The 24,628-nt window shown below is 50.2% G+C and overlaps 2 protein-coding genes across 44 annotated transcripts in view; one reads left to right on the top strand and one right to left on the bottom strand.

Annotated features, from left to right (window-relative positions):
* LOC119956648 (sarcoplasmic reticulum histidine-rich calcium-binding protein-like) overlaps positions 1-11,713 on the top strand; it is a 53,060-nt gene extending 41,347 nt beyond the window's left edge. For 40 of the 43 annotated variants that reach the window (XM_038784027.1, XM_038784012.1, XM_038784033.1 and 37 more), the window contains 5 exons: positions 1,537-1,572; positions 1,720-1,755; positions 2,457-2,513; positions 5,222-5,297; positions 11,108-11,713. In XM_038784027.1, the coding sequence (XP_038639955.1) occupies positions 1,537-1,572; positions 1,720-1,755; positions 2,457-2,513; positions 5,222-5,297; positions 11,108-11,240 (338 nt within the window). In that variant the 3' untranslated portion in view covers positions 11,241-11,713. The remainder of the gene's footprint in view (positions 1-1,536; positions 1,573-1,719; positions 1,756-2,456; positions 2,514-5,221; positions 5,298-11,107) is intronic. The other 3 variants (XM_038783994.1, XM_038784008.1, XM_038784015.1) reach the window with 3 other exon arrangements.
* Positions 11,714-17,436: 5,723 nt separating this feature from the next.
* Positions 17,437-24,628, bottom strand: part of ddx47 (DEAD (Asp-Glu-Ala-Asp) box polypeptide 47) — a 24,394-nt gene continuing 17,202 nt past the window's right edge. The window contains exons 10-12 of the mRNA XM_038783954.1: positions 23,807-24,372; positions 20,635-20,764; positions 17,437-17,901 (exon numbers count right to left, since the gene is read on the bottom strand). Coding sequence (XP_038639882.1) covers positions 17,779-17,901; positions 20,635-20,764; positions 23,807-24,372 — 819 coding nt within the window. The 3' untranslated portion in view covers positions 17,437-17,778. The remainder of the gene's footprint in view (positions 17,902-20,634; positions 20,765-23,806; positions 24,373-24,628) is intronic.

Here is a 24,628-nt window from a genome sequence, read left to right as displayed (position 1 = left end):
ACAGGGAGTGGTGCTGGAATCACTTTTGCTCATCATTCACTGAAACTATTGGGAATGTAGGCCTCGATTGATGAGGGCAAGTGTCCACACACCTTTTTCATCCGATTAACCGCCCCTTCTGCCTTCTGAGATCTGGACAAACGCTCCCAAAGTCCCTTTGTTCCCAGTGTCAGGCCATTCATTGAATACTTCCTTGTCACATTACTCCTTCCAAACTGTATCACCTCACACTTCAGGGTTAAATTCCATCGGCCACTTTTCTGCCCATTTGACTATCCCGTCCATATCCTCCTGTAACCCAACACACTCAACCTCACTGTTTTTTTTTGTCTTTTTACAATAAATTTAGAGTACCCAATTCATTTTTCGAATTAAGGGGCAATTTAGCGTGGCCAATCCACCTACCCTGAACATCTTTGGGTTGTGGGGGCGAAACCCACGCAGGCACGGGGAGAATGTGCAAACTCCACACTGACAGTGACCCAGAGCCGGGATCGAACCTGGGACCTCGGCGCTGTGAGGCAGCAGTGCTAACCACTGCGCCACCGTGCTGCCCTCAACCTCACTGTTAACCACCCGGCCAATCATGTGTCATCCGCGAACTTACTGATCCTACCCCCACATAGTCATCTATGTTGCTTATATAAATGAAGAATAATACGGGACCCAGCACGGATCCCTGTGGTACCCCACTGGACACTGGCTTCCAGTCACTAAAGCAGCCGTCTGTCACCACCCTCTGTCTCCTACAGCTCAGCCAGTTTGAATTCACAGATCCAGGGTCCCAGGTTCGGTTCCCGGCTGGGTCACTGTCTGTGTGGAGTCTGCACGTCCTCCCCGTGTGTGCGTGGGTTTCCTCCGGGCACTCCGGTTTCCTCCCACAGTCCAAAGATGTGCGGGTTAGGTGGATTGGCCATGATAAATTGCCCGTAGTGTCCTTAAAAGTAAGGTTAAGGGAGGGGGGGGGAGGGGGTTGTTGGGTTACGGGTATGGGGTGGATACGTGGGTTTGAGTAGGGTGATCATTGCTCGGCACAACATCGAGGGCCGAAGGGCCTGTTCTGTGCTGTACTGTTCTATGTTCTATTATCAAGTTACACTGTCTCACATGTGCATTTATCTTTATATGTCTCCCATGTGGGACCTTGTCAAAGGCTTTGCTGAAATCCATGTAAACTACATCATCTACACACCTGGTCGCATGTTCAAAAAATTCAATCAAATTTGTTAAGCGTGACCTCCCTCTGACAAAGCCATGCTGACTATTCCTGATCAAACCTTGTCTCTCCAATTCTCTCCTTCCGAATTTCCAGTCCTTCGGCACCTTACCCAAGGCCAGAGAGCAATTAAAACTTTGGGTCAGAGCCCTCAATAGCATCGATTGGGCCGAATGGCCTGTTCCTGTGCAGTAAATCCTCTATGTGGAGATGTCACCTGTCCAGGTGCAGAGTGTGTGGGTGGGATTGGGAACATTGAAAGCCATTGGGATATTGGAACGTGTGGTCTGGAATCTGAAATCCTGTTCCCTGTGTTTCAGACTCTGTGGAGAATGAGAGTGAGGCGGATACTAAAGGTATTTATCCCGATCTTCCAACAATATGTCACCGTTACAGATTTCAATATCATTAAAACGGGACGGACAGTTTGAAACCATTCTGATAACTGGACACAGAGGCTTTGCTGTGATTGGTGAACTGAAATTCTCTTCTCTCTATTCTAGATTCTTTAGAACGAGCCAGTCACTCGGAGACTCAAGGTATCGATATTTATATTTTAATATATCCCTATTTCTTGTTTTTTATATAAATTTAGAGAATCCAATTCATTTTTTCCAATTAAGGGGCAATTTAGCGTGGCCAATCCACCTACCCTGCACATCTTTGGGTTGTGGGGGTGAAACCCACACAGACACGGGGAGAATGTGCAAACTCCACACCGACAGTGACCCGGGGCTGGGATTGAACCTGGGACTGCGGCGCCGTGAGGCAGCAGTGCTAACCACTGCACCACCGTGCTGCCCTAATATCTCCCTATTTCTGACATTTGTCAATAATCTATTGACGATTGTACTAATGACTCTGGGAAGTTATTTGCATCCATTGGGCTCGGATAGAAACCCAAATCCCAGATCCCGGAGTCAGTGCTCGGCTCACTGCTCCTGTATCTGAGGAGCCAGGGAGGCAGAGAGTGAGGCTTAGGGACAACCTCACCCCCGGGCAGTGAGTGAGACTCACACTGACCCTGGAGGCAGTGGGATTCAACCCCCAGTGACCCTTATCCCACGCTGAGCTGGGTCTCCGAGCGATGGGAGTGTAGCTCAGGGTGAGGTATGGATTCAGTGGGTGCTGCAATGTGTGAGTGGGAGAAAAACCCAACTTGTGACAGGGACACACTTTTAATTGTGAACATTTCACACTCATTTTCTATTTTCAAATCAAAAACCTGTTTTCATTTCAGATTCTGATGAAGTTGCCAACAGGAAAAGCAAAGTGATTGTTTCCAGAGAAAATGATGGTTTGTAGATCTCTCTGTGTGGGGGGGGGGGGGGGATTATTGACGGGGTTAATATATGGGAGCTTGGTCCATGAGGATTAACTAACTCTGTATTGAAATTATGTCAAATAGCCCAGCTGCCTCACGGCGCTGAGGACCCGGGTTCGATCCCGACTCTGGGTCACTGTCCGTGTGGAGTTTGCACATTCTCCCCGTGTTAGCGTGGGTTTCGCCCCACAACCCAAAGATGTGCTGGGTAGAATTGACCACGCTAAATCGGCCCTTAATAGGAAAAGAATGGTGGCTCTACCAGGGTTATACTAATAGTTACTCAGAAAAAGTGAGATCTAAAATCTCTTCGAAGTTTTGGATTGTAAATACCCCGATTCCCCAAGGGGACGCCCCCACACCTCTGACTACCCTCCACCTCATGGATTTGCCCACCCCCCCCAAAGAATTCCCCACAACCTACGGACCGACTGGACCTGACCACGCCCCGAGTGAAACCTGTCTGTCAATCACTGTCATTGCTATTGGAGGACCAAACAGCCAGAGAGACAGTGAGGGGATACGCTGATATCTTGATGAATTCAGATCAACATTACTCCCTGATATTGGTGACATCCGCTGACCTTTCATTCCCTGGTCACCCATTCTACACCCCGCCAATTCCTCATCCAATTCCAACATTTCCCTTTCCGTCCCTTTCTCCCAGGGTCAGGAATGAGTTCAGTGATCAACATCCTAAAACCAGCTGGATCCAGCTTCAAGTGGCTGGGCCAAGGGAGCGTGACCAGGATCCTGGCCTGGGTTTCTGCAGAGCCGTGGGTTCTGAGGCCGAGATGTCGCCCCATCTGGAAGCAGCACAGACTGGGAGCGGAGGCTGGGCCTTAATAATAATCACTAATTGTCACAAGTAGACTTCAAATGAAGTTACTGTGAAAAGCCCCTAGTCGCCACATTCCGGCGCCTGTTTGGGGAGGCCGGTACGGGAATTGAACCTGCGCTGCCGGCCAGGTTCTGCATTACAAGCCAGCTGTTTAGCCCACTGTGCTAAACCAGCCTTTGCGGCACACACCGGTCTGGGAGGATATTCAGCCAAGAGCTGCAGCGTCTTTCTCACCCTGAATCTTCTCAGGAATGTGTAGCAAACGTCGCCTATCTCTCGAGTTGCCGGATTATTAATGACATTGTTAAACGGGGCCGTACTTGAAGCACAATACCTGGCTGCGAACAGAGTTGAAAGGTTCCTGGTTCTGGACCGCGAGCTAACATCTGGCTCCCAGCTGTTGCTGACACCACTGCCTTTGAAGATATAAAACCAGCGAAGGGAGGAATTTCAACAAGAAGGGAGTTTTGTTTAATGACTGGGGAAGGAGCATCTGTAGCCAAGTCCCAGGTACAGGATGAATTAATCACTGAGCTGGGAGCCCCATGTCGGGTGGCGTAGAGAATGGTTCAGTGCAGGGGGCAGGAACCAGAGGAACCCTGGACTGTGCAGGAGGCTACGTCAACCCATTCCTTTGCAGGTCACTTCCCTACCTCACTCACCCAGTCCCCAGACCTAGCCCCCCCCTCCCCCCACTCAACCCTCCCACACTCCAGCTCCCCCCCCCAGTCCAGCCCTCCCCCACTCCAGCCCCCCCCCACTCCAGCCCCCCCCACACTCCAGCCCCCCCCACACTCCAGCCCCCCACACTCCAGCCCCCCACACTCCAGCTCCCCTCCCCCACTCCAGCACCCCCCCACTCCAGCACCCACCACTCCAGCCCCGCCACTCCAGCCCCCCCCACTCCAGCACCCCCCCACTCCAGCACCCCCCCACTCGAGCACCCCCCCACTCCAGCGCCCCCCCCACTCCAGCCCCCCCCACTCCAGCTCCCCCCCCACCCCACCCCAGCCCCCCCCACCCAGCCCCCCCCACCCCACCCCAGCCCCCCCCCACCCCACCCCAGCCCCCCCCACCCCAGCCCCCCCCACACTCCAGCCCCACACACTCCAGCTCCCCTCCCTCACTCCAGCACCCCCCCGACTCAGCCCTCCCACACTCAGCCCCCCACATTCCAGCCCCCCTCCCCCACTCCAACCCCCCCCACTCCTGCTCCCTCCCACTCCAACCCCCCCCACACTCCAACCCCCCCCACACTCCAGCCCCCCCACACTCCAGCCCCCCCACTCCAGCCCCCCCCACTCCAGCCCCACCCACTCAGCCCTCCCCCACTCCAGCCCCCCCCCCACACTCCAGCCCCCCTCCCCCACACTCCAGCCCCCACACTCCAGCCCCCACGCCCCAGCCCCAGCCACCCCACTCCAGCCCCCACACTCCAGCCCCCACGCCCCAGCCCCAGCCCCCCCACTCCAGCCCCCCCACTCCAGCCCCCCCCACTCCAGCCCCCCACACTCCAGCCCCCCCGCCCACTCCAGCCCCCCCGCCCACTCCAGCCCCCCACTCACTCAGCACCCCCCCATTCCAGCACCGCCCCCCTCCCCCACTCCATCTGAAGTTTCATCTGAAGTGAATCACAGCAACAGAAAAGTTTTGTAAACTTTACATCCCATAAAAACACCCCAGAAAATCCATTTTATTTATAGATATTGTTAAACAAATAACGTGAGGCATTTGCTGAGGAGTTGATGGAGATTTGATTTTGGGAAGATTCTGACAGTCTCGAGTCCCACAATGACTATTTTCTTACTATTCCTGTAATTACTGTCACCTTTCATCCCAGGTCCTTTCCTCGGGAAGCGGGAAGCCAGTTCTGTTGTGAAGAAGTCCAAGAGATCAATTCAGGAATACTACGAAAGGTCACTCATTAGTTTTTGCCTCAATGGTTGAAAGTTTGTTCACAATGATGTCTCTTCACTGCTCTGTGATGTCTCTTCACTGCTCCTTGATGCCTCTTCACTGCTCTGTGATGTCTCTTCACTGCCCCTTGATGCCTCTTCACTGCTCTGTGATGTCTCTTCACTGCTCCTTGATGTCTCTTCACTGCTCTGTGATGTCTCTTCACTGCTCCTTGATGCCTCTTCACTGCTCCTTGATGTCTCTTCACTGCTCTGTGATGTCTCTTCACTGCTCCTTGATGCCTCTTCACTGCTCCGTGATGTCTCTTCACTGCTCCTTGATGCCTCTTCATTGCTCCTTGATGCCTCTTCACTGCTCCTTGATGCCTCTTCACTGCTCCTTGATGTCTCTTCACTGCTCCTTGATGTCTCTTCACTGCTCCTTGATGTGTCTTCACTGCTCTGTGATGTCTCTTCACTGCTCCTTGATGTCTCTTCACTGCTCCTTGATGTCTCTTCATTGCTCCGTGATGTCTCTTCATTGCTCCGTGATGCCTCTTCACTGCTCTGTGATGTCTCTTCACTTCTCCTTGATGTCTCTTCACTGCTCCGTGATGTGTCTTCACTTCTCCTTGATGTCTCTTCACTGCTCCTTGATGCCTCTTCACTGCTCTGTGATGTCTCTTCACTGCTCCTTGATGTCTCTTCACTGCTCCGTGATGTCTCTTCACTGCTCCTTGATGTCTCTTCACTGCTCCTTGATGTCTCTTCACTGCTCCTTGATGTCTCTTCACTGCTCTGTGATGTCTCTTCACTGCTCCGTGATGTCTCTTCACTGCTCCTTGATGCCTCTTCACTGCTCCTTGATGCCTCTTCACTGCTCCTTGATGTCTCTTCACTGCTCCTTGATGTCTCTTCACTGCTCCTTGATGTCTCTTCACTGCTCTGTGATGTCTCTTCACTGCGCCTTGATGTCTCTTCACTGCTCCTTGATGTCTCTTCACTGCTCTGTGATGTCTCTTCACTGCTCCTTGATGTCTCTTCATTGCTCTGTGATGCCTCTTCACTGCTCCTTGATGTGTCTTCACTGCTCTGTGATGCCTCTTCACTGCCCCTTGATGCCTCTTCATTGCTCCTTGATGTCTCTTCACTGCCCCTTGATGCCTCTTCACTGCTCTGTGATGTCTCTTCACTGCTCCGTGATGTCTCTTCACTGCTCTGCGATGTCTCTTCACTGTCCCTTGATGTCTCTTCACTGCTCCTTGATGCCTCTTCACTGCTCCTTGATGTCTCTTCACTGCTCCTTGATGTCTCTTCACTGCTCCTTGATGTCTCTTCACTGCTCTGTGATGTCTCTTCATTGCTCCGTGATGTCTCTTCACTGCTCCGTGATGTCTCTTCACTGCTCCTTGATGTCTCTTCACTGCTCCGTGATGTCTCTTCACTGCTCCGTGATGTCTCTTCACTGCCCCTTGATGTCTCTTCACTGCTCCTTGATGTCTCTTCATTGCTCCGTGATGTCTCTTCATTGCTCCGTGATGTCTCTTCACTGCTCCTTGATGTCTCTTCACTGCTCCTTGATGTCTCTTCACTGCTCTGTGATGTCTCTTCACTGCTCCTTGATGTCTCTTCATTGCTCCGTGATGTCTCTTCACTGCTCCTTGATGTCTCTTCACTGCTCTGTGATGTCTCTTCACTGCTCCTTGATGTGTCTTCACTGCTCTGTGATGTGTCTTCACTGCGCCTTGGCGTCTCTTCATTGCTCCTTGATGTCTCTTCAATGCTCCTTGATGTCTCTTCACTGCTCCGTGATGTCTCTTCACTGCTCCTTGATGTCTCTTCACTGCTCCGTGATGTCTCTTCACTGCTCCTTGATGTGTCTTCACTGCCCCTTGATGTCTCTTCACTGCGCCTTGGCGTCTCTTCATTGCTCCGTGATGTCTCTTCATTGCTCCGTGATGTCTCTTCACTGCTCCTTGATGTCTCTTCACTGCTCCTTGATGTCTCTTCACTGCTCCTTGATGTGTCTTCACTGCGCCTTGATGTCTCTTCACTGCTCCTTGATGTCTCTTCACTGCTCCTTGATGTCTCTTCACTGCTCTGTGATGTCTCTTCATTGCTCCTTGATGTGTCTTCACTGCTCTGTGATGTCTCTTCACTGCTCCTTGATGCCTCTTCACTGCACCTTGATGTCTCTTCACTGCTCCTTGATGTCTCTTCACTGCTCCTTGATGTGTCTTCACTGCCCCTTGGCGTCTCTTCACTGCTCCTTGATGTCTCTTCACTGCTCCTTGATGTGTCTTCACTGCGCCTTGGCGTCTCTTCACTGCTCCGTGATGTCTCTTCACTGCTCCGTGATGTCTCTTCACTGCCCCTTGATGTCTCTTCACTGCTCCGTGATGTCTCTTCACTGCTCCTTGATGTGTCTTCACTGCGCCTTGATGTGTCTTCACTGCGCCTTGGCGTCTCTTCACTGCCCCTTGGTGTCTCTTCACTGCGCCTTGCACTGACAACTCTAAGACCTTAACCAAAATATTCCTGAAACTGTTTCACAGGTGGGACCTTGATAACGAGGGAGAGAGAGAGACACGGAAATGTGAGGCTTGGGTTCGAGGAAGGGATTTAAGGAGGGAACTCCGGACTTGCAAGAGCCAGGAAGCGGAAGACTGCTGTTGCTTTTGGGGAGAATGGGAAGGAACAGAATGAGAGGATTATAGTGAGGCTGGGTGTGAGAGTGTAGTGCTATTGGTAATAGTGGTGGGCAGCATGGTAGCACAGTGGTTAGCACTGTTACTTCACAGCGCCAGGGACCTGGGTTCCATTCCCACTTGGGTCACTGTCTGTGCGGAGTCTGCACGTTCTCCCCGTGTCTGCGTGGGTTCCCTCCGGGTGCTCCAGTTTCCTCCCACAATCCCCGAAAGACGTGCTTGTTAGGTGAATAGGACATTCTGAATTCTCCCTCTGTGTACCCGAACAGGCGGCGGAATGTGGCGACTAGGGGCTTTTCACGGTAACTTCATTGCAGTGTTAATGTAAGCCTACTTGTGACAATAATAATAAAGATGGCAGAAACACAGTGAGAGCAGAGAGTTCGTTAAAGCAGAAGGTGGAGATTCGCACTGAATACTTTGGACAAAGATTAGTTAGTGACGAGGTAGCAATGGGTGAAATGGTAAGAGTTAGGATATTAGGATAGAATCGTGGTTGCAGTTTATAGAGACAGGGAAATTGGGGATCAGCAAAGAAAACGTTGTGGTAATCGGGTCTGCAGTTGGCAGATCTGTGCAGCCACAGGAAGCAGCAGCCATTGAACAACAGGCGGTTAAGTTAATAAAAATAAGGCTGTTTAATGAACATTTTTTAGCAATCTTAAAAGGCAGGTGCTGATTTCTAAAATATTAGATGGTGAGTGGGTTGTTGGTGAGGATGGGAGACTCTGCCTGTCCCAGTGTGACTGACGTGTTGCCGTCTCTGCCATGCTGCTGGCCAGTGTGTGGGCAGACAGTGGGTAGAACGTACCCCAAGGCTATTCATGGACACAGAGATCTTTGCGGAATGTTTATTTTGGCTTTGCCCCCAGAAACACTGCCTTGCCCACCTCGAATACGCCTCTGATCACATCCCAAAAACGTGCTGCTCAAATGTCTCGGATCGAGTTGGCAGTAGTTTGTTTTCTGGGCAGCGCCAGGTTGCTGTTGGCAGTGGGCAGGGAAATCGGATAATCTGGGCACTGCCATTTAAAACACAATCCTGCCCCTTTCTGCTTTCCCACAATCTCTTAATGCTACAGTCAACGTCCAAAATACACATGGCCATATTCATACCTCAGTGCTGTGTCTGAGAGAGATTCTCACTGTCACATACGCGATTGAATAATTAAAATTCAGTATTCCTTTCTTCTCATTGTGTCTGTGCTTTAAAGATACAACATTCAGAAATAGTGACTACAGCTGTAAAACCTCCAGGTGCTCCATCACCCACCTCACACACTCACCACCCCCACACTCACCACCCCCACTCACCACCCCCACACATACCCCACACTCCCCACCCTCACCACCCCCACACACACACACTCCCCACTCCCCACACACTCCCCCCACTCCCCACCCCCACCCACTCCCCACACCCAGCTCACCCCCACACTCCCCACCCCACACACTCCCCACCCCCACACACTCCCCACCCCCACACTCTCCACTCCCCACTCCCCACCCCCACACACTCCCCACTCCCAACCCCCAGCTCACCCCCACACACTCACCACCCCCACACTCACCACCCCCACACACTCACCACCCCCACACTCACCACCCCCACACATACCCCACACCCACACACTCTCCACCCACTCCCCACCCCCACACACACACACTCCCCACACACTCCCCCCACTCCCCACCCCCACACACTCCCCACCCCCACACACTCCCCACCCCCACACACTCCCCACACACTCCCCACCCCCACACACTCCCCACACACTCCCCACCCCCACATTCCCCACCCCCACACACTCCCCACCCCCACATTCCCCACCCCCACATTCCCCACCCCCACATTCCCCACCCCCACATTCCCCACCCCCACACACACCCCACACCCACTCTCCACTCCCACCCACTCTCCACTCCCACACACTCCCACTCCCACACACTCCCCACCCCCACATTCCCCACCCCCACACACACCCCACACCCACACTCTCCACCCCCACCCACTCCCCACCCCCACACCCAGCTCACCCCCACACACCCCACCCACACTCCCCACCCCCACACACTCTCCACCCCCACATTCCCCACCCCCACACACACCACGCCCACACTCTCCACTCCCACACACTCCCCACCCCCAGATCACCCCCACCCAGCTCACCCCCACATACTCCCCACCTCCAGCTCACCCCCACACCAGCTCACCCCCACACCAGCTCACTTCCCCCACACCCAGATCACCCCCACACACTCCCCACCCCCAGCTCACCCCCACCCCCTGCCATGTTCACTGACACAACCTTCCGGGGCTGGTTTAGCACAGTGGGCTAATAATCTGGCTTGTAATGCAGAACAAGGCCAGCAGCACGGTTCGATTCCCGTACCAGCCTCCCTGAACAGGCGCCGGTATGTGGTGACTAGGGGCTTTTCACAGTAACGTCATTGAAGCTCGTGACACTAAGCGCGTATTATTATTATTATTATTGTCTATCTCGCAATTGAACCGTGTGAACAATATCGTAACCCAGCTGTCACAACAACTCCTGGCAAATCGCTATGGGGATAGTGTGGGGTAATCAGACAGATTGGCCCACTCTACACAGAACCAGCGTGGAATCATTGGGCCAATGGATTCGTTCTGTGCCAAAATGACTCGGATTTCCTCCCACTACAACAATGGGGGGGGGGCACCAGCTGTAATTCACAAACAGGTTTGCCTAATATACTTCCCTGATTAAACCCCAATATCCCCATCCCCACTTTCCTAACCCTGTTCTCAAAAAGGTTATCAGGTGAACCCACCACCTTCTGAAAGTGAAGCAAGGCAAGCATCCCCCCCCCCCCCACCGGCAGAACTGCAACTGACACCTTTCATGTTTATTTGTAACTATACGTGATTATCTTTTCAACTCCGTCCCCAAGCTGGACTCAAACCCGGCCTAGAGACAAGAGGACAAGTTTTTCTCCGAAATCGGAGTTGAGGTTCAGCTTGGAGACCCTGTCAGTCTGTCCAAAGCAAACTCTGGTCCTCGAAGCATTCAAGCCACAACCTCTGTTTTATTTTATGAAACAAAGTGCAACATTACTCTTGACGTCAATCTGTTTTAATTCTAGGCAGCATGAATATTATTACAAGACGCCGTATGAAAAGTACAAGGAGATATGTGAAGCCTACTATCCCTGTGATTACTTGGCAAACAGGATTGGATACCAAAATGCTTACATCCAGTACTTTGGATATTATTAACAATGAACCCTGGGACTGAAAGCATCATAACCATCACAGAACCTTACACCACACAAAATCAGACACACTGAATCAGACCGCGACATTGGCAATATTGATCAAACACGTGGAAAATATCCGCAGGAGTGTTTTAATTTAGTTCTGTTGGTCATAACTTCGCTCGTTGGAACCTCACTGTCTGAGAACAGAGACAGAGACAGCAATCAAAGTCCTTTGCTAAAGACCAATTGGACCTTGTCACTACGTACCTCAATAAGTTCTCCCTCCCTGAAACACATTTAATTCTCTCTTAACTCCCCCTCCTACTGCCCATTCCCAAATCAGTTCCACAGATTTCTCCCTGACAGACTTCCCCATTATTAGCTCATGTTGCCTGGAATTGGAGCCCCTGCGTCTGAACCTGTTCCTCTGAAACTTCACCAGATCCTGGACGACTCTGTTAATTCCCCAATTGCCACTTTATGTTTTTTTTTTAAAATGCTGCTAGCGTTTCAAATAGAAGATAACTGAAATGTTAAATCCGTGGCTCTGGCTTATCTCGCCTACGCCTCATTGATCTTGCTCGTTATCTTCAAACAGTGGGAGGGGGGGCGGGGGGGGGGGGGGGGGGGGGGGGGGGAGAATAAAATGTCTTGTGAAAACCCTTTCTTCATTCAGTCCCCTGCTGAAATCTGTGGCATTTAGTTACACGTCCTCTTCAGCTCCAGGAATCTGGCTTCAAGTCCAGTCGAGGTCAATGGCATCAAAGGTCCCTCAAGCTGACTTTGGAGGTCCTTGTGAAATGGATTTGGCCAACCTCAGGGAATGGCCTTCTTGCACTGTCCCTATATTGGCACCTCCCCTCGGAGGATACCGAGTGGTTCCTATATTGGAGGGTGTGTTTGTGCACATGGAACTGAAATATCATCAGTCATGGATAGAGATGGATTTCATTGTGTGGAAGGCCCAGGCTGCACCTCACCCACAAGTGCTTAATGCCAGCACTGTGTATTTGAAGCGGAAAAGATTATATCCTAAGTTAAAACATCCATCACATAAAAATATTATTCTTCCCCTATCCAACAGTCCCTTATCACCTAAAAATAAAACGCCAATAACATCATCTCCTGCCCACCAACGAGAAACCAAGTTGGTTCTTGATGGTGGAGGAGTGATTCAATGGGCTACTGAGGGTATTATTCCGCACAGATCAGTTCTAAGGGACAAAAAAAAGAGTAAAGTAAAATACATGTTTTCAGCTGTCTGAATCACTGTGGATATATTGTGTGTGGTGTAACAGGTCGCTCGTTCCTGGACAATGACAGCGTTGAGAGAGGAACAGGCTCCAACTGATCCAGGGTTCCATTGTCACCAAATACTTCACAAGTTCCTGTCAAACTCCTTTAGCAACCTTATCAAAGAAAATAAACAGATCAACCACTGTTAAAATTTCAGCCTAAAGAGCTTCTTCACATAAGCAATTACTCTGTGCAATATCATCTTACCTACGCAAATATTTATGCAAGATTATATTGGCTGATATCCAGACTAGACTTACACCTGTGTGATTTGTCAGTGATGAAAGGTGCTGGGTCTCCAGCACACTGTCCACCATGTCTCTCACAGTTCAATGTTAATGTTTACTTTTGTCTAAGGCACAAATATATTACAATTTAAACATCTAAAGACATTTGATCCCTCCGTTCCCCATGTCTGAATATTGACTGCACAATTTGTATCATAGCTGAAACTTGTTTTGATTTTGTAAATTAGTTGCTGAGAACACTGTGTAGTTCGTCTCCACTGAACTTACTAGGACGAGGGGAGATTGCACGCTAAACTAACCCTGCTGCTGCCTTTAAATCACTTCTGTTCCAATTTTAAAAGTTTTGCACGAACGAAACGTGGGTGAAATTTCAAAACGTTTTCCCCTCAAACATCCAAGACCCAGGACAGCAAAAGCCGACCATTTTCACCCCTTTACCTTTGAAAAAGAAACTGGGGCAGCGCGGTGGCGTAGTGGTTAGCATTGCTGCCTCACGGCGCCGAGGTCCCAGTTTCGATCCCGGCTCTGGGTCACTGTCCGTGTGAAGTTTGCACATTCTCCCCGTGTGTGTGTGGGTTTCACCCCCACAACCCAAAAGATGTGCAGGATAGGTGGATTGGCCGTGCCAAATTGCCCCTTAATTGGAAAAAAAATGAATTGGCTACTCTAAATATATTTTTTTTTAAAAAGAAGTAACAACGTATGACAGATTTTTGTGTGGAGTCAGTACTGAAGGACAGATATCCATTCGGACCCAAAATAGGCGATCCATCACAAAGGGTGCAACAGTTCGGAGAATGAAATGCTGAACTTGGCAAAATGTTTTTTAAGAATGTCCTTCATTTTGAATGATGTTTGGAGGAATATGACATTCTCCATTAAGTAATCGGCTATTTGGGGTCCGAATGAGGTAGTCCAACGGTGGGGGAGGCAGTGTCTTTAGTTAAACTCTTTCACATGATGTTAAAAACAAATAACTGCTTTGTTGTGCCTGCTGAAGACACTGTGCTCAGTTAACTGCAATTTGTTTTCTTATCCTATAGTTCCTGACGTCTGTATCTGACTATAATAATAAAAATTAACAAAACTAATCAACCTTTTCCCGCATCATTTTTCCATTAACTGAAAGTGCCTGTGGTGTGGTCATCGATACACTATCCAGGGTCCCCACTCATCACCTGACCTACCAGTCTGAAGACGTCTACCCAATCACACCACTTCAGCAATCACCATCAACTCGCATTTACCTGACCAGAGAGGTTATAGCTGTCAGGAATGAACCGGCAAGGGCTCCTTTCTCCAAAGGAGAAGGCAGAGGAACAACCTATTAGAGGGGCCTTCAAAATTATGACGGGGGCCAGAGGGGAACAGCTATTGTGGGGAGGAATCACCCGTTAAAGAGCTTACACTTAGACCAGCTCAATGTTGTTGGGAAGTCAGCATGATTTTATGAAAGGGAAATCATGTTTAACCAGTTATTTGATGGAGTAATGTGCTGTGGATTGAGGGGAGCCTGTAGATGTACTGTACTTGGATTTTCAGAAGGCATTTGATAAGGTTCCACATCAAAGGTTATTGTTGAAAATATAAGCTCATGGTGTAGGGAGTAACATAGTCTGGATAGAAAATAGGTTGGCTGGAAGAAAATGGAGAGTATGCATAAATGTGTCTGCCTGATTGGCAGGATGTGACGAGTGGAGTCTCACAGGGCTCTGTGCTGGGGCTCAACTTTTTACAATTCACATCAATTACTTAGGGAGTCAAGTCATGGGAGCTAAATTTGCAGACAACACAAAGATAGGCAGGAAAGTATGTTGTGAAGAAGACATAAATTTGCAGATGGATATAGATAGGTTGAGCGAAAGGGCAAAAATCTGGCAGATGGGAGTATCAACTTTTAAATAATGCCAATCCTGTGTTCGTCAGTGAGCTTTACCAGTGAGGCAGAACTTCCCAAGACCCAGTTTCACACATGCACTACCTCTGGGGTAATGGGCCAGAATGGGTGTGTGAGCAGCTGGAGAAAGTCACCAAACCGCCTGCACCGGGACATCCTGCCAGATTTCTGCTGCATTTACGGGGGCACCCGGACACGGATGTTTCAACAGTACTGATTACACCCAATGCAAACAGAGGTGCACCAAGGCAATCCTTCACGATAGGCCTCTGCTCAGACCCCCATAGCCCATTGAGCCTCCTCCACCATTCACTATGATCAAGGCTCCGGCTCCATTTCTTTGACTGATGTCCGTATTCCTCGACTCCGAGACCCCAAAAACCTTGTTTATCTTGGCCTCGAATATATCCCAACAATGGAGCATTCAAAACACAAAGATTCATAACCTTTGAGTGAACAAAATTTTCCACCCCAGTCTCAAATGATTCCCCCCCCCCCCCCCCCCCCAAGTCTCGATGGTTTAAGTTCCGCCACCTGGTAGAAACATCACGGGGTCGATGCCCTCGAGCCCCTTTAGAATCTTGTCATTTTCAATAAGGTCATCTCTCATTCTGCTCGACTCCAGAGAATGTAGACCCAATGTATTCAGTCTCTCATCAAAGTCTTAGATTACGGGGCAGCACGGTGGCACAGTGGTTGGCACTGCTGCCTCACGGCGCCGAGGTCCCAGGTTCAATCCCGGCCCTGGGTCACTGTCCGTGTGGAGTTTGCACATTCTCCCCGTGTCTGCGTGGGTTTTGCCCCCACAGCCCAAAAGATATGCAGGATAGGTGGAGGCCACGCTAAATTGCCCCCTAATTGGAAAAAATGAATTGGGTACACTAAATTTATTTATTTTTTAAAGTCTTAGATTACAGGACAATATAGACGGGCTGGTCAGATGGGCAGACCAGAGGCAAATGGAATTTAACCCTGAAAAGTGCGAAGTGATGCATTTTGGGGATTAACAAGGCAGGGGAATACAGATAGGACGCGAGGAATTACAGAGGACCGGGGGACCTTGGGCTCATATCCAAAGATCCCTGAAGACAGCAGGACAGGTAGATCAGGTGGTTAAGGAGGCCTATGAGATACTTGTCTTCATTAACCGAGGCAGTGAATGTAAGAGCAGGGAGGGTATGATGGAGCTGTACAAAACGCTGGTTAGGCCACAGCTGGAGTACTGGGTGCAGTTCTGGTCTCCTCACTACAGGAAGGATGTGATTGCACTGGAGAGGGTGCAGAGGAGATTCAGCAGGATGTGGCCTGGGGCTGGAGCGTTTCAGCTGTGAAGAAGAGGCTTCGAGCAGAGAAGGCTGAGGAGGGACCTGATCGAAGTGTACAAAATTATGAGGGACACGGATAGGGTAAATAGGAAGACATTTTTCCCCTCAGTGGAGGGGGCAATAACTGGGGGGGAGGGGGGGGGGGGGAGGGCATAGATTTAAGGTAGGGGCCGGAGATTTAGAGGGGATTTGATGCAAAACTTTTTCACCCAGAGGGTGGTGGGAGTCTGGAACTCGCTGCCTGAAAGGGCGGTGGAGGCAGAGACCCTCACAACATATTTTTTTAAAATAAATTTAGAGTATCCAATTCATTTTTTCCAATTAAGGGGCAATTTAGCGTGTTCAATCCACCTACCCAGCACATCTTTGAGTTGTGGGGGTGAAACCCACACAAACACGGGGAGAATGGGCAAACTCCACACGGACAGTGACCCAGAGTCGGGATTGAACCTGGGACCTCAGCGCTGTGAGGCAGCAGTGCTAACCACTGCGTCACCGTGCTGCCCACAACATTTAAAGGAGGGTGGCACGATCGGGTAGAGCCAGGGACCCGGGTTCAATTCCAGCCTTGAGTCACTGTCTGCGGAATCTGCACGTTCACCATGTGTCTGCGTGGGTTTCCTCCGGGTGCTCCGGTTTCCTCCCACAGTCCAAAGATTAGGTGGGATTATGGGGTTACGGAGATAGGGGAGTGGACCTAGGTGTGGTGTTCTTTCAGAGGGTTGGGGCAAACCTAATGGGCCAAATGGCCTCCTTCTGCACTGTCGCAATTCTATGATTCTAAGGATTTAAATGAGGACTTGAAACGCCACAGCAAACAAGGCTGGAGACTAAGTGTTAGAAAATGGGACGAGAATAGATGGGTGTTTAAAGACCAGTGCAGACCATGATGGGCCGAATGGCCTTTTCTGTGACTAAAGGACAATCTTCCCATTCTGGGGACTAATTTAGATTCAGAGCAAAGGGTAGAAAATCTCACCCAGTTTATTCAGCCTTCAGGTGAATCCAGCCAACAGCGCCCAGCTCTCACTCATCCCCAACTATTAGTGCGACATTTCTCAACCCTCGTCAATACCCCAAAGTGCTTCACTGATTAGGAGTAGGCAGTGGCGCCAAGAGGGGCTAAAGAGGTGAGAGGTACAGAAACTTTGCCGTGGGAAAGGCAGTAGGTTGGGAAGAAAAACTGAGAGCGAGGGCAACGTGGTCAAAGGCTGCGTTACTAATGGGGGAGCCGGGAAGAGCGATCATTCAGGCGCGAGTAACACTTGGGGCTCGAGGAATTTGCAAAGATAGGGAGGAGAACAGACCTTGTGGAATCAGTAAACAAGAGAACAGGCAGGCTGCAGGAGAACTTTCAGACATCAGCCTTCCCGAGTTATTTAGTTTCCCTGCTGGATAAATATTGTATTTGGCACGTCCCAACACCATGGAAGCATTAATGGCAACAACTTGGAATTTTCTGAGTTTATTTAAGAGAACGTTAAATCTTGTACGGTTTTAAACATTTCTCAAATGACACTCTGCAGGCTGAGAATTTCTTTCAAAGAGTAACACAATTTTGCTGCTATTTATCCCAGGGAATTGCGATTGATAAAGGGAACGCTGTGTTGCTGGATAAATGGCAGCGGGCCATCACAAAAAGACACATCCTCATCAGCGTAATCTGTCAATAGTACAGTCTTCACAACCAAGACCTGAGCAAGTGCATCAACTGATAGAATTCAGCTGTGGGCTAGTATAAAACATAAATATCTGATCCAATCTGAAAAGAACTTTTGCGAGTCTGTGCCTTTAACGCTGCCTTTTCCTCATTTTGCCTCCTGATACTTTTTGCCGAATACCCAGGGAGTTTTCTGTATCATCGTCGGCCTCTTCCCGCGGCCGTTTCCTCTTGTCGCCCTGTTCCCGCAGCTCCTGTTAAAAGTAGATGTTCAGTGTTACAGTCGGCACTTGGCCCCCAAGAGTCACGTCCGCGACATACCTTAACCAACCTGCGGGTTTGAGCATTCCAGAGCCTCAGGTAAACGGTCTCGCGTTTCAGCCAAACGGACTATCAGCAAAGGATAAACTGGCCAGAGATGTGGTGTCACTTCCTGATTAGGCAGAACCTTTAGTCAAGTTATGGCAACTTGTAAAGTTCCCACAATGAAACACATCTCACCCACTGAAGATCATGTACCTTCCTGCTCCTGTAGTACATGGTGTTCCAAACCTGCCCCCTCCCTCGGCACATAAACTTTACACCTACAACTTCTTAAGATACAAGACAAATCCAGACAGTCCAACACTGTCTTCAAAATCTTACGCACGCGCACACCACAAACATGTGTGCATGCATACCCGTGTGTGCACATACACAATCACCTGCGCACACCCATGCACACACACAGGCATACCTGCACATACGCATGCATACACTCACGTATCCGCACAGGCATGCACATACACGTGCGCATCTCTTCACATAACGGCCTGCGCGCACCGATACACACATGCAGGCATATGGGCGTGCACACATATGCGCACGCATAGCTATGCACATACACGCATGCACATACCTGCACACACATATGCACATACCTGCACGCACATACCTGCACGCACATACCTGCACGCACATACCTGCACACGCACATACCTGCGCACGCACATATGCACATACCTGCACACACATACCTGCACGCACATACCTGCACACACATACCTGCACGCACATACCTGCACACACATACGCGAACGCACGTACCTGACACATATGCGCACTCGCATTCACACAGGCATACCTGCTCGTATCTGCGCACACACACACATACCCGCACACATACGCATACACACACGCAGACCCACAGACGCGAAAACAGACTTATCATTACCAAAAGTTTGTGTTATGTTTTGTAACATAAGTAGAGAAAGTGAATACCCAATGGCATGTGTAGTGCTGGGAATCAGAAAATAATGTTGTTTAACTTCCAAAACATTCACAGTTTAAAACAAGCAGCTTCAATTTCTTGGCCACAACAATTCTAATCACTGGCTGCAAATGATGTAATGTTCCTGATTTGGCTCGAGCTAGTGTGATCTGTAACTGGGTAATGTCTCAGTTCAGGAGGAATTGAGCAGCAAGACTCCTACCAGGTGCCAATAGCACTTGTATCAGACCCAGATTATATAAACGGACACAGTGTGTGCACCATGTCCCAGATTGAACTTGCTCAGAATGTGGAAAAGGCAGCAAGTGTTGGAAAGGCAGCAATGAGGTGGGATTTGTCCATGTGGATCCTGGGCTGCTGCCGCCGGGATCAATCCTGGATGACAGCCCTCATGTCAAATCAACCCCAGACTTGTCTGCAGCCCAGTGTAATTTCAGTAAACTGGAAGGAGCTCGGCATTTTTGTCCTGGGACTGGCGCCGAATACCAGGGCTGCAGAAAAACAATGATTTCACAAATTGTCGAGGTCACTGGAAACGTTCCACAAGCGTCTGAACACATTTGGAATGTTTGCCAGGACTTGGCGATGCAGCAAAGAAAGAGAATCCTCTGCGACTCGGAGCTGTGCCGAGATTCACCTCCATGGGCACCCAGAAATCTTGCCTATGCGAGGATTCCGACATGGAGCATTGAAGTCAGTGCCTGCTCACCCTTCAGCTCAATACCCCATCCCGACATTAGTGTCTTTCTGCAGCAGTCACAAGACAGCGATCGGGGGGCCCCTTGGCTGGCTTCCTGCCCCTCCCCATCCCTGTATCCATCCATCTGCAGACCAGCAGCAGAGCCCCTGAAAACAAGATCAACTAACTGAGCACGTTCCGGGGGGGGGGTCAAACATATTCCTGGGCTGCCTGCTCGGTATGCGGCAGCGAAGAACAAGACAGACTTTCCATCGTTTTGTCAAAATGTCTCGGGATTGTCACAAACTAATCTCAGGTTACACTTGGAACCATAGACTCTGTGAACTTACAGCACAGAGTGGGAGTCCTGCACAATGATTCAGACAGAATGCACAGAGGCAGGTCTGTTACACTGGGCCAAACCACTTCCCTCAAACAAATTCTGGTGGTATCAGAACCACTTCCTATCCATCCGAAGGAACGAGGGCCCCAACGCCTCATTCTTACAGAATAGTCACGGAGCTGGGCTAAGAGCAGTTTTGTTATTTGGCTTTTTTGAGATATCCACGTGTTTGGAGGTTTGTGCAGCTGAAACAATGTTTTCACAATTTCTCGGCAGACAAGACGCAATTCAACACAGAAAAGCCAGGAATCAGTGCAGATTAGAACAGATCATTCCCCGGAAAATGTCGAGCAGAGGCGAGAACAATTGCTCTGCAGGTCCGATGATCATCTGAGCTTCAGATGAAGCCAAGGAAAGAGTTACATTGGCCCTTGCCTTTTGGAGACGAACCTGAATGTGGCTCCGACACCAGCACTTTAGGCTGAAGTCCTAATGGGAGGAAGGCGATAAAAGCAATGGATAAGCTGCAGCACGGACTCTGGGGTTAAGAGTTAACGTTGTAAAGAGAGATTTAAGAAGTTTGGGCTGAGGTGACCGAGGGATTACGGTAACAATAACTAACGATTGGGTAGCTTCCCTCAATATTAAACCTCACTGAAATCCTGGAGCAGGATTTGAACGAGAACCCCACGTACCAGCCGTGCGAATCGCTGAGCTTCCGTCACTCGCTCCACCAGCAGCATCACCTCTTCTTCCTGCGTGGGGAAGGCTGGGAGCTTCTTCCCGATCAGGTGCTCAATCCTCTGGAATAGCTCCACATCGTACCTGAGTAATTTAAAGGTAGAGGTGGTTAGATTCGTGGTAAGAAAGGGGGAAAGGGTATCGTATCGGGGGGGGGGGGGGGGGCTCTTTAGCCAACTTTTGGTCACCTAATAATAATCTTTATTATTAGCACAAGTAGGCTTACATTAACACGGCAATGAAGTTACTGTGAAAAGCCCCTAGTCGCCACATTCCAGCGCCTGTTCGGGTCACAGATGGAGAATTCAGAATGTCCAATTCTTTCGAGACTGGTGCGAGGAAACTGTTTAATGATCACTCCACTGTTTCATTACATGAAAGGCACTATATAAATAAAAGTTGTTGTTGTTGTCTTTTGTCTCCTGCTGATGTGTGTGTGTCTGTCTGTGCCCATGTTTGTGTGTCTGTCTGTGCCTGTGTGTGTGTGTGTGTCTGTGCCCGTGTGTGTGTGTGTGTCTGTCTGTCTCTGCCCGTGTGTGTGTGTGTGTCTCTGCCCGTGTGTCTGTCTGTGCCCGTGTGTGTCTGTCTGTGCCCGTGTGTGTGCGTGTCTGTCTGTGCCCGTGTGTGCGTGTCTGTCTGTGCCCGTGGGTGTGTGTGTGTCTGTCTCTGCCCGTGTGTGTGTGTGTCTGTCTCTGCCCGTGTGTGTCTGTGTGTGTGTGTGTGTGTGTGTGTGTGTCTGTGCCCGTGTGTGTGTCTGTCTGTGCCCGTTTGTGTGTGTCTGTCTGTGCCCGTTTGTGTGTCTGTCTGTGCCCGTTTGTGTGTCTGTCTGTGCCCGTTTGTGTCTGTCTGTTCCCATTTGTGTGTGTCTGTCTGTGTCTGTTTGTGTGTGTCTGTCTGTGTCTGTTTGTGTGTGTCTGTCCGTGTCTGTCTGTGTGTGTCTGTCCGTGTCTGTTTGTGTGTGTCTGTCCGTGTCTGTTTGTGTGTGTCTGTCCGTGTCTGTTTGTGTGTGTCTGTCCGTGTCTGTCTGTGTGTGTCTGTCCGTGTCTGTTTGTGTGTGTCTGTCCGTGTCTGTTTGTGTGTGTATGCACATGTGGTGGTGGAGTTGAAATATTTCCCAGGCACCCGAGTAGCCAGCGTGAGGCTGCACAGCAGTCAAGCCTTATCCGTCCTCAGTGCCGCCCCGCTACCCATTTCCGACTCCAACGCAGACCAGCTGCTGTTACTAGGAACAGGGAGCCCAGGGCCACATGTCAAGGTGGGCGAGACGAGGGGCAGGCAGGGTATAACTACACTTCAAACAAGTAGTATTGGCAACAGGGACGAAAGGGAAAATCTCAGCAAGTCTGGCAGCATCTGTAGGGAGAGAAAAGAGCGAACGTTTCGAGTCCGATAACTCTTTGTCAAAGCCGTATTGACATGTTGGGCATGGGGTATGAATTCAGCTCGGAATCAAACAGACCTCTGCACAAACATCAACTTCCTGCACATAAGAACCATTGTATTCAGCACGGCACCAACTCCAAAATCAAACTCATGTCTGGACGTTAGTTTTGAATGATTAAAGTGCAGTATTCTGTGTGACCTGGTGTCTAAAGGGAGCCGAACTTTGTCTCTGTTGTGGCCTTTCTACCTTTTGGAGTGCCAGCTGCTGGGAATGAAATGGCAGAGTGTAAAATGAGCTCACTCAGGGAGCAGTTGTCCTGTTCTCCAGGGTAACGAGAGCCAGCAGTGTGAAATCAAGAGACTTCAGAGAGTTTGGGGCGGGTACATGATCTTCTTTTTTATTGATAAAAGTTTCCATTGTAAAACTTGTTGTTTTTGGTTCTCTCTCTCTCCCTCTCACGCACACACACACACTCTCTGCCTGCCTGCCCCCCCCCCCCCCCACCCACACACTCTCTGCCTGCCTGCCTGCCCCCCCCCCCACCCACACACTCTCTGCCTGCCTGCCTGCCCCCCCCCCCACCCACACACTCTCTGCCTGCCTGCCCCCCCCCCACCCACACACTCTCTGCCTGCCCCCCCCCCACCCCCCACCCCCACCCACACACACATGGGCTGGATTTCTATCTGACAGAGCTGAAGTTGGATACGAGACTGCGTTAAATCACAAACATGTTTTGCTCAGTCCCAGTTGCTTTTCCGTTTATTCCACACTTTGCTCTGTCGGGTCGCTGGGGAAAGGTCACCACGGGCAGCCCTTGGGTCAGCTGGTCAAAGGGCGATCTGGGCCTAACAGCAGCAGCCCTAAGATTGGTGCCGAGGTCAGAGTCCCCGATTGACAAGCACTGGGACAGGAGCAGCAACGTTCTATAATCTGTATTGTCACAAGTAGGTTTACATTAACACTGCAATGAAGTTACTGTGACACCAAAATAAAATCACAACATTCTTCTAAAGCTTCCAATTAACTCAACATGTTGCAAAGTGTTTGAGAGTGAGTCGGTATGAGTGATCACAGACCTGCCTTTCAACAAGCTGGCTATTCATTCATAGGTTAATGCGGGTCGTCTCGCCGTGATTCAGAAATCACCAACCTGCACCAGTGGATAGTTAACTTCTGTGAGGCAAGGAGGCCAAACACTAGGTACAAAATGAGACAGACCCCCCTTCCCCATCAAACACATCACAAACTCAGACACACCCACCCTTCCAACACACATCACAAATTGAGACGCACTCCTCTCCCCCAAAACACATCACAAACTCTTTCAGTCCCCAGATAGTTTTTTGAAGAATAAAGGGATTAAGGGTTATGGTGTTCGGGCCGGAAAGTGGAGCTGAGTCCACAAAAGATCAGCCACGATCTAATTGAATGGCGGAGCAGGCTCGAGGGGCCAGATGGCCTACTCCTGCTCCTAGTTCTTATGTTCCGTTTCAGAGTGAAATATTTTTATCTTCTTTTTTTAAATTTAGAGTACCTTAATTTTTCCCAATTAAGGGGCAATTTAGCGTGGCCAATCCACCTTCCTTGCACATCTTTGGATTGTGGGGGCGAAACCCACGCAGACACGGGGAGAATGTGCAAACTCCACACGGACAGTGACCCAGAGCCGGGATCGAACCCGGGACCTCAGCGCCGTGAGGGAAATCGGAATATTGAGAGTCTAGAATAAAGAAGCTCACTGGGTGACGAAGGTGATGGCTTTTCCTGAGCGACCAGCTCTGGCCGTCCGGCCCACTCGATGAATGTAATCCTGGAAGACAAACACCAAGAGAAACATTAACCCAGGACAGACGGGAGAGAGGGCAGCTGGAAGGCAAACACCAAGAAACATTAACCCAGGACAGACGGGAGAGAGAGAGCAGCTGGAAGGGAAACACCAAGAAACATTAACCCAGGACAGACGGGAGAGAGAGAGCAGTTGTAGCAAACACCAAGAAACATTAACCCAGGACAGACGGGAGAGAGAGAGCAGTTGTAGCAAACACCAAGAAACATTAACCCAGGACAGACGGGGGAGAGAGAGCAGTTGTAGCAAACACCAAGAAACATTAACCCAGGACAGACGGGAGAGAGAGCAGTTGTACACCCCAAGCAACCCCGAGTTCTTAACCGATTCATCGACAGAGATTAGCTTATTTGAGAAGGCGGCGATGGAACTTGGGTGGGATGGGGGCAAGGGCTCGGATAGGGCAAGGGCCAGCTGTTTCTGAAGTGCAGTGGCTATCACATTCGCCTTAGGGCTGGTTTAGCTCAGTGGGCTAGACAGCTGGTTTGTGATGCAGAACAAGGCCAGCAGCGCGGGCTCAATTCCCGTACCAGCTGAGAATTCTGAATTCTCCCTCTGTGTACCCGAACAGGCGCTGGAATGTGGCGACTAGGGGCTTTTCACAGTTACTTCTTACTTGTGACAATAAAAGGTTATTCTTATTGGAAGCGTGGGGGAGGAGGGGGGGGATGGCAGGGAGGGGGGGATGGCAGGGAGGGGGGGGATGGCAGGGAGG

Source organism: Scyliorhinus canicula, chromosome 23, assembly GCF_902713615.1.
Source record: "Scyliorhinus canicula chromosome 23, sScyCan1.1, whole genome shotgun sequence".
Lineage (NCBI taxonomy): Eukaryota > Metazoa > Chordata > Chondrichthyes > Carcharhiniformes > Scyliorhinidae > Scyliorhinus > Scyliorhinus canicula.
The sequence above is the reverse complement of the archived record's forward strand: the minus strand, read 5'-3'. Positions and strand labels throughout refer to the sequence as shown.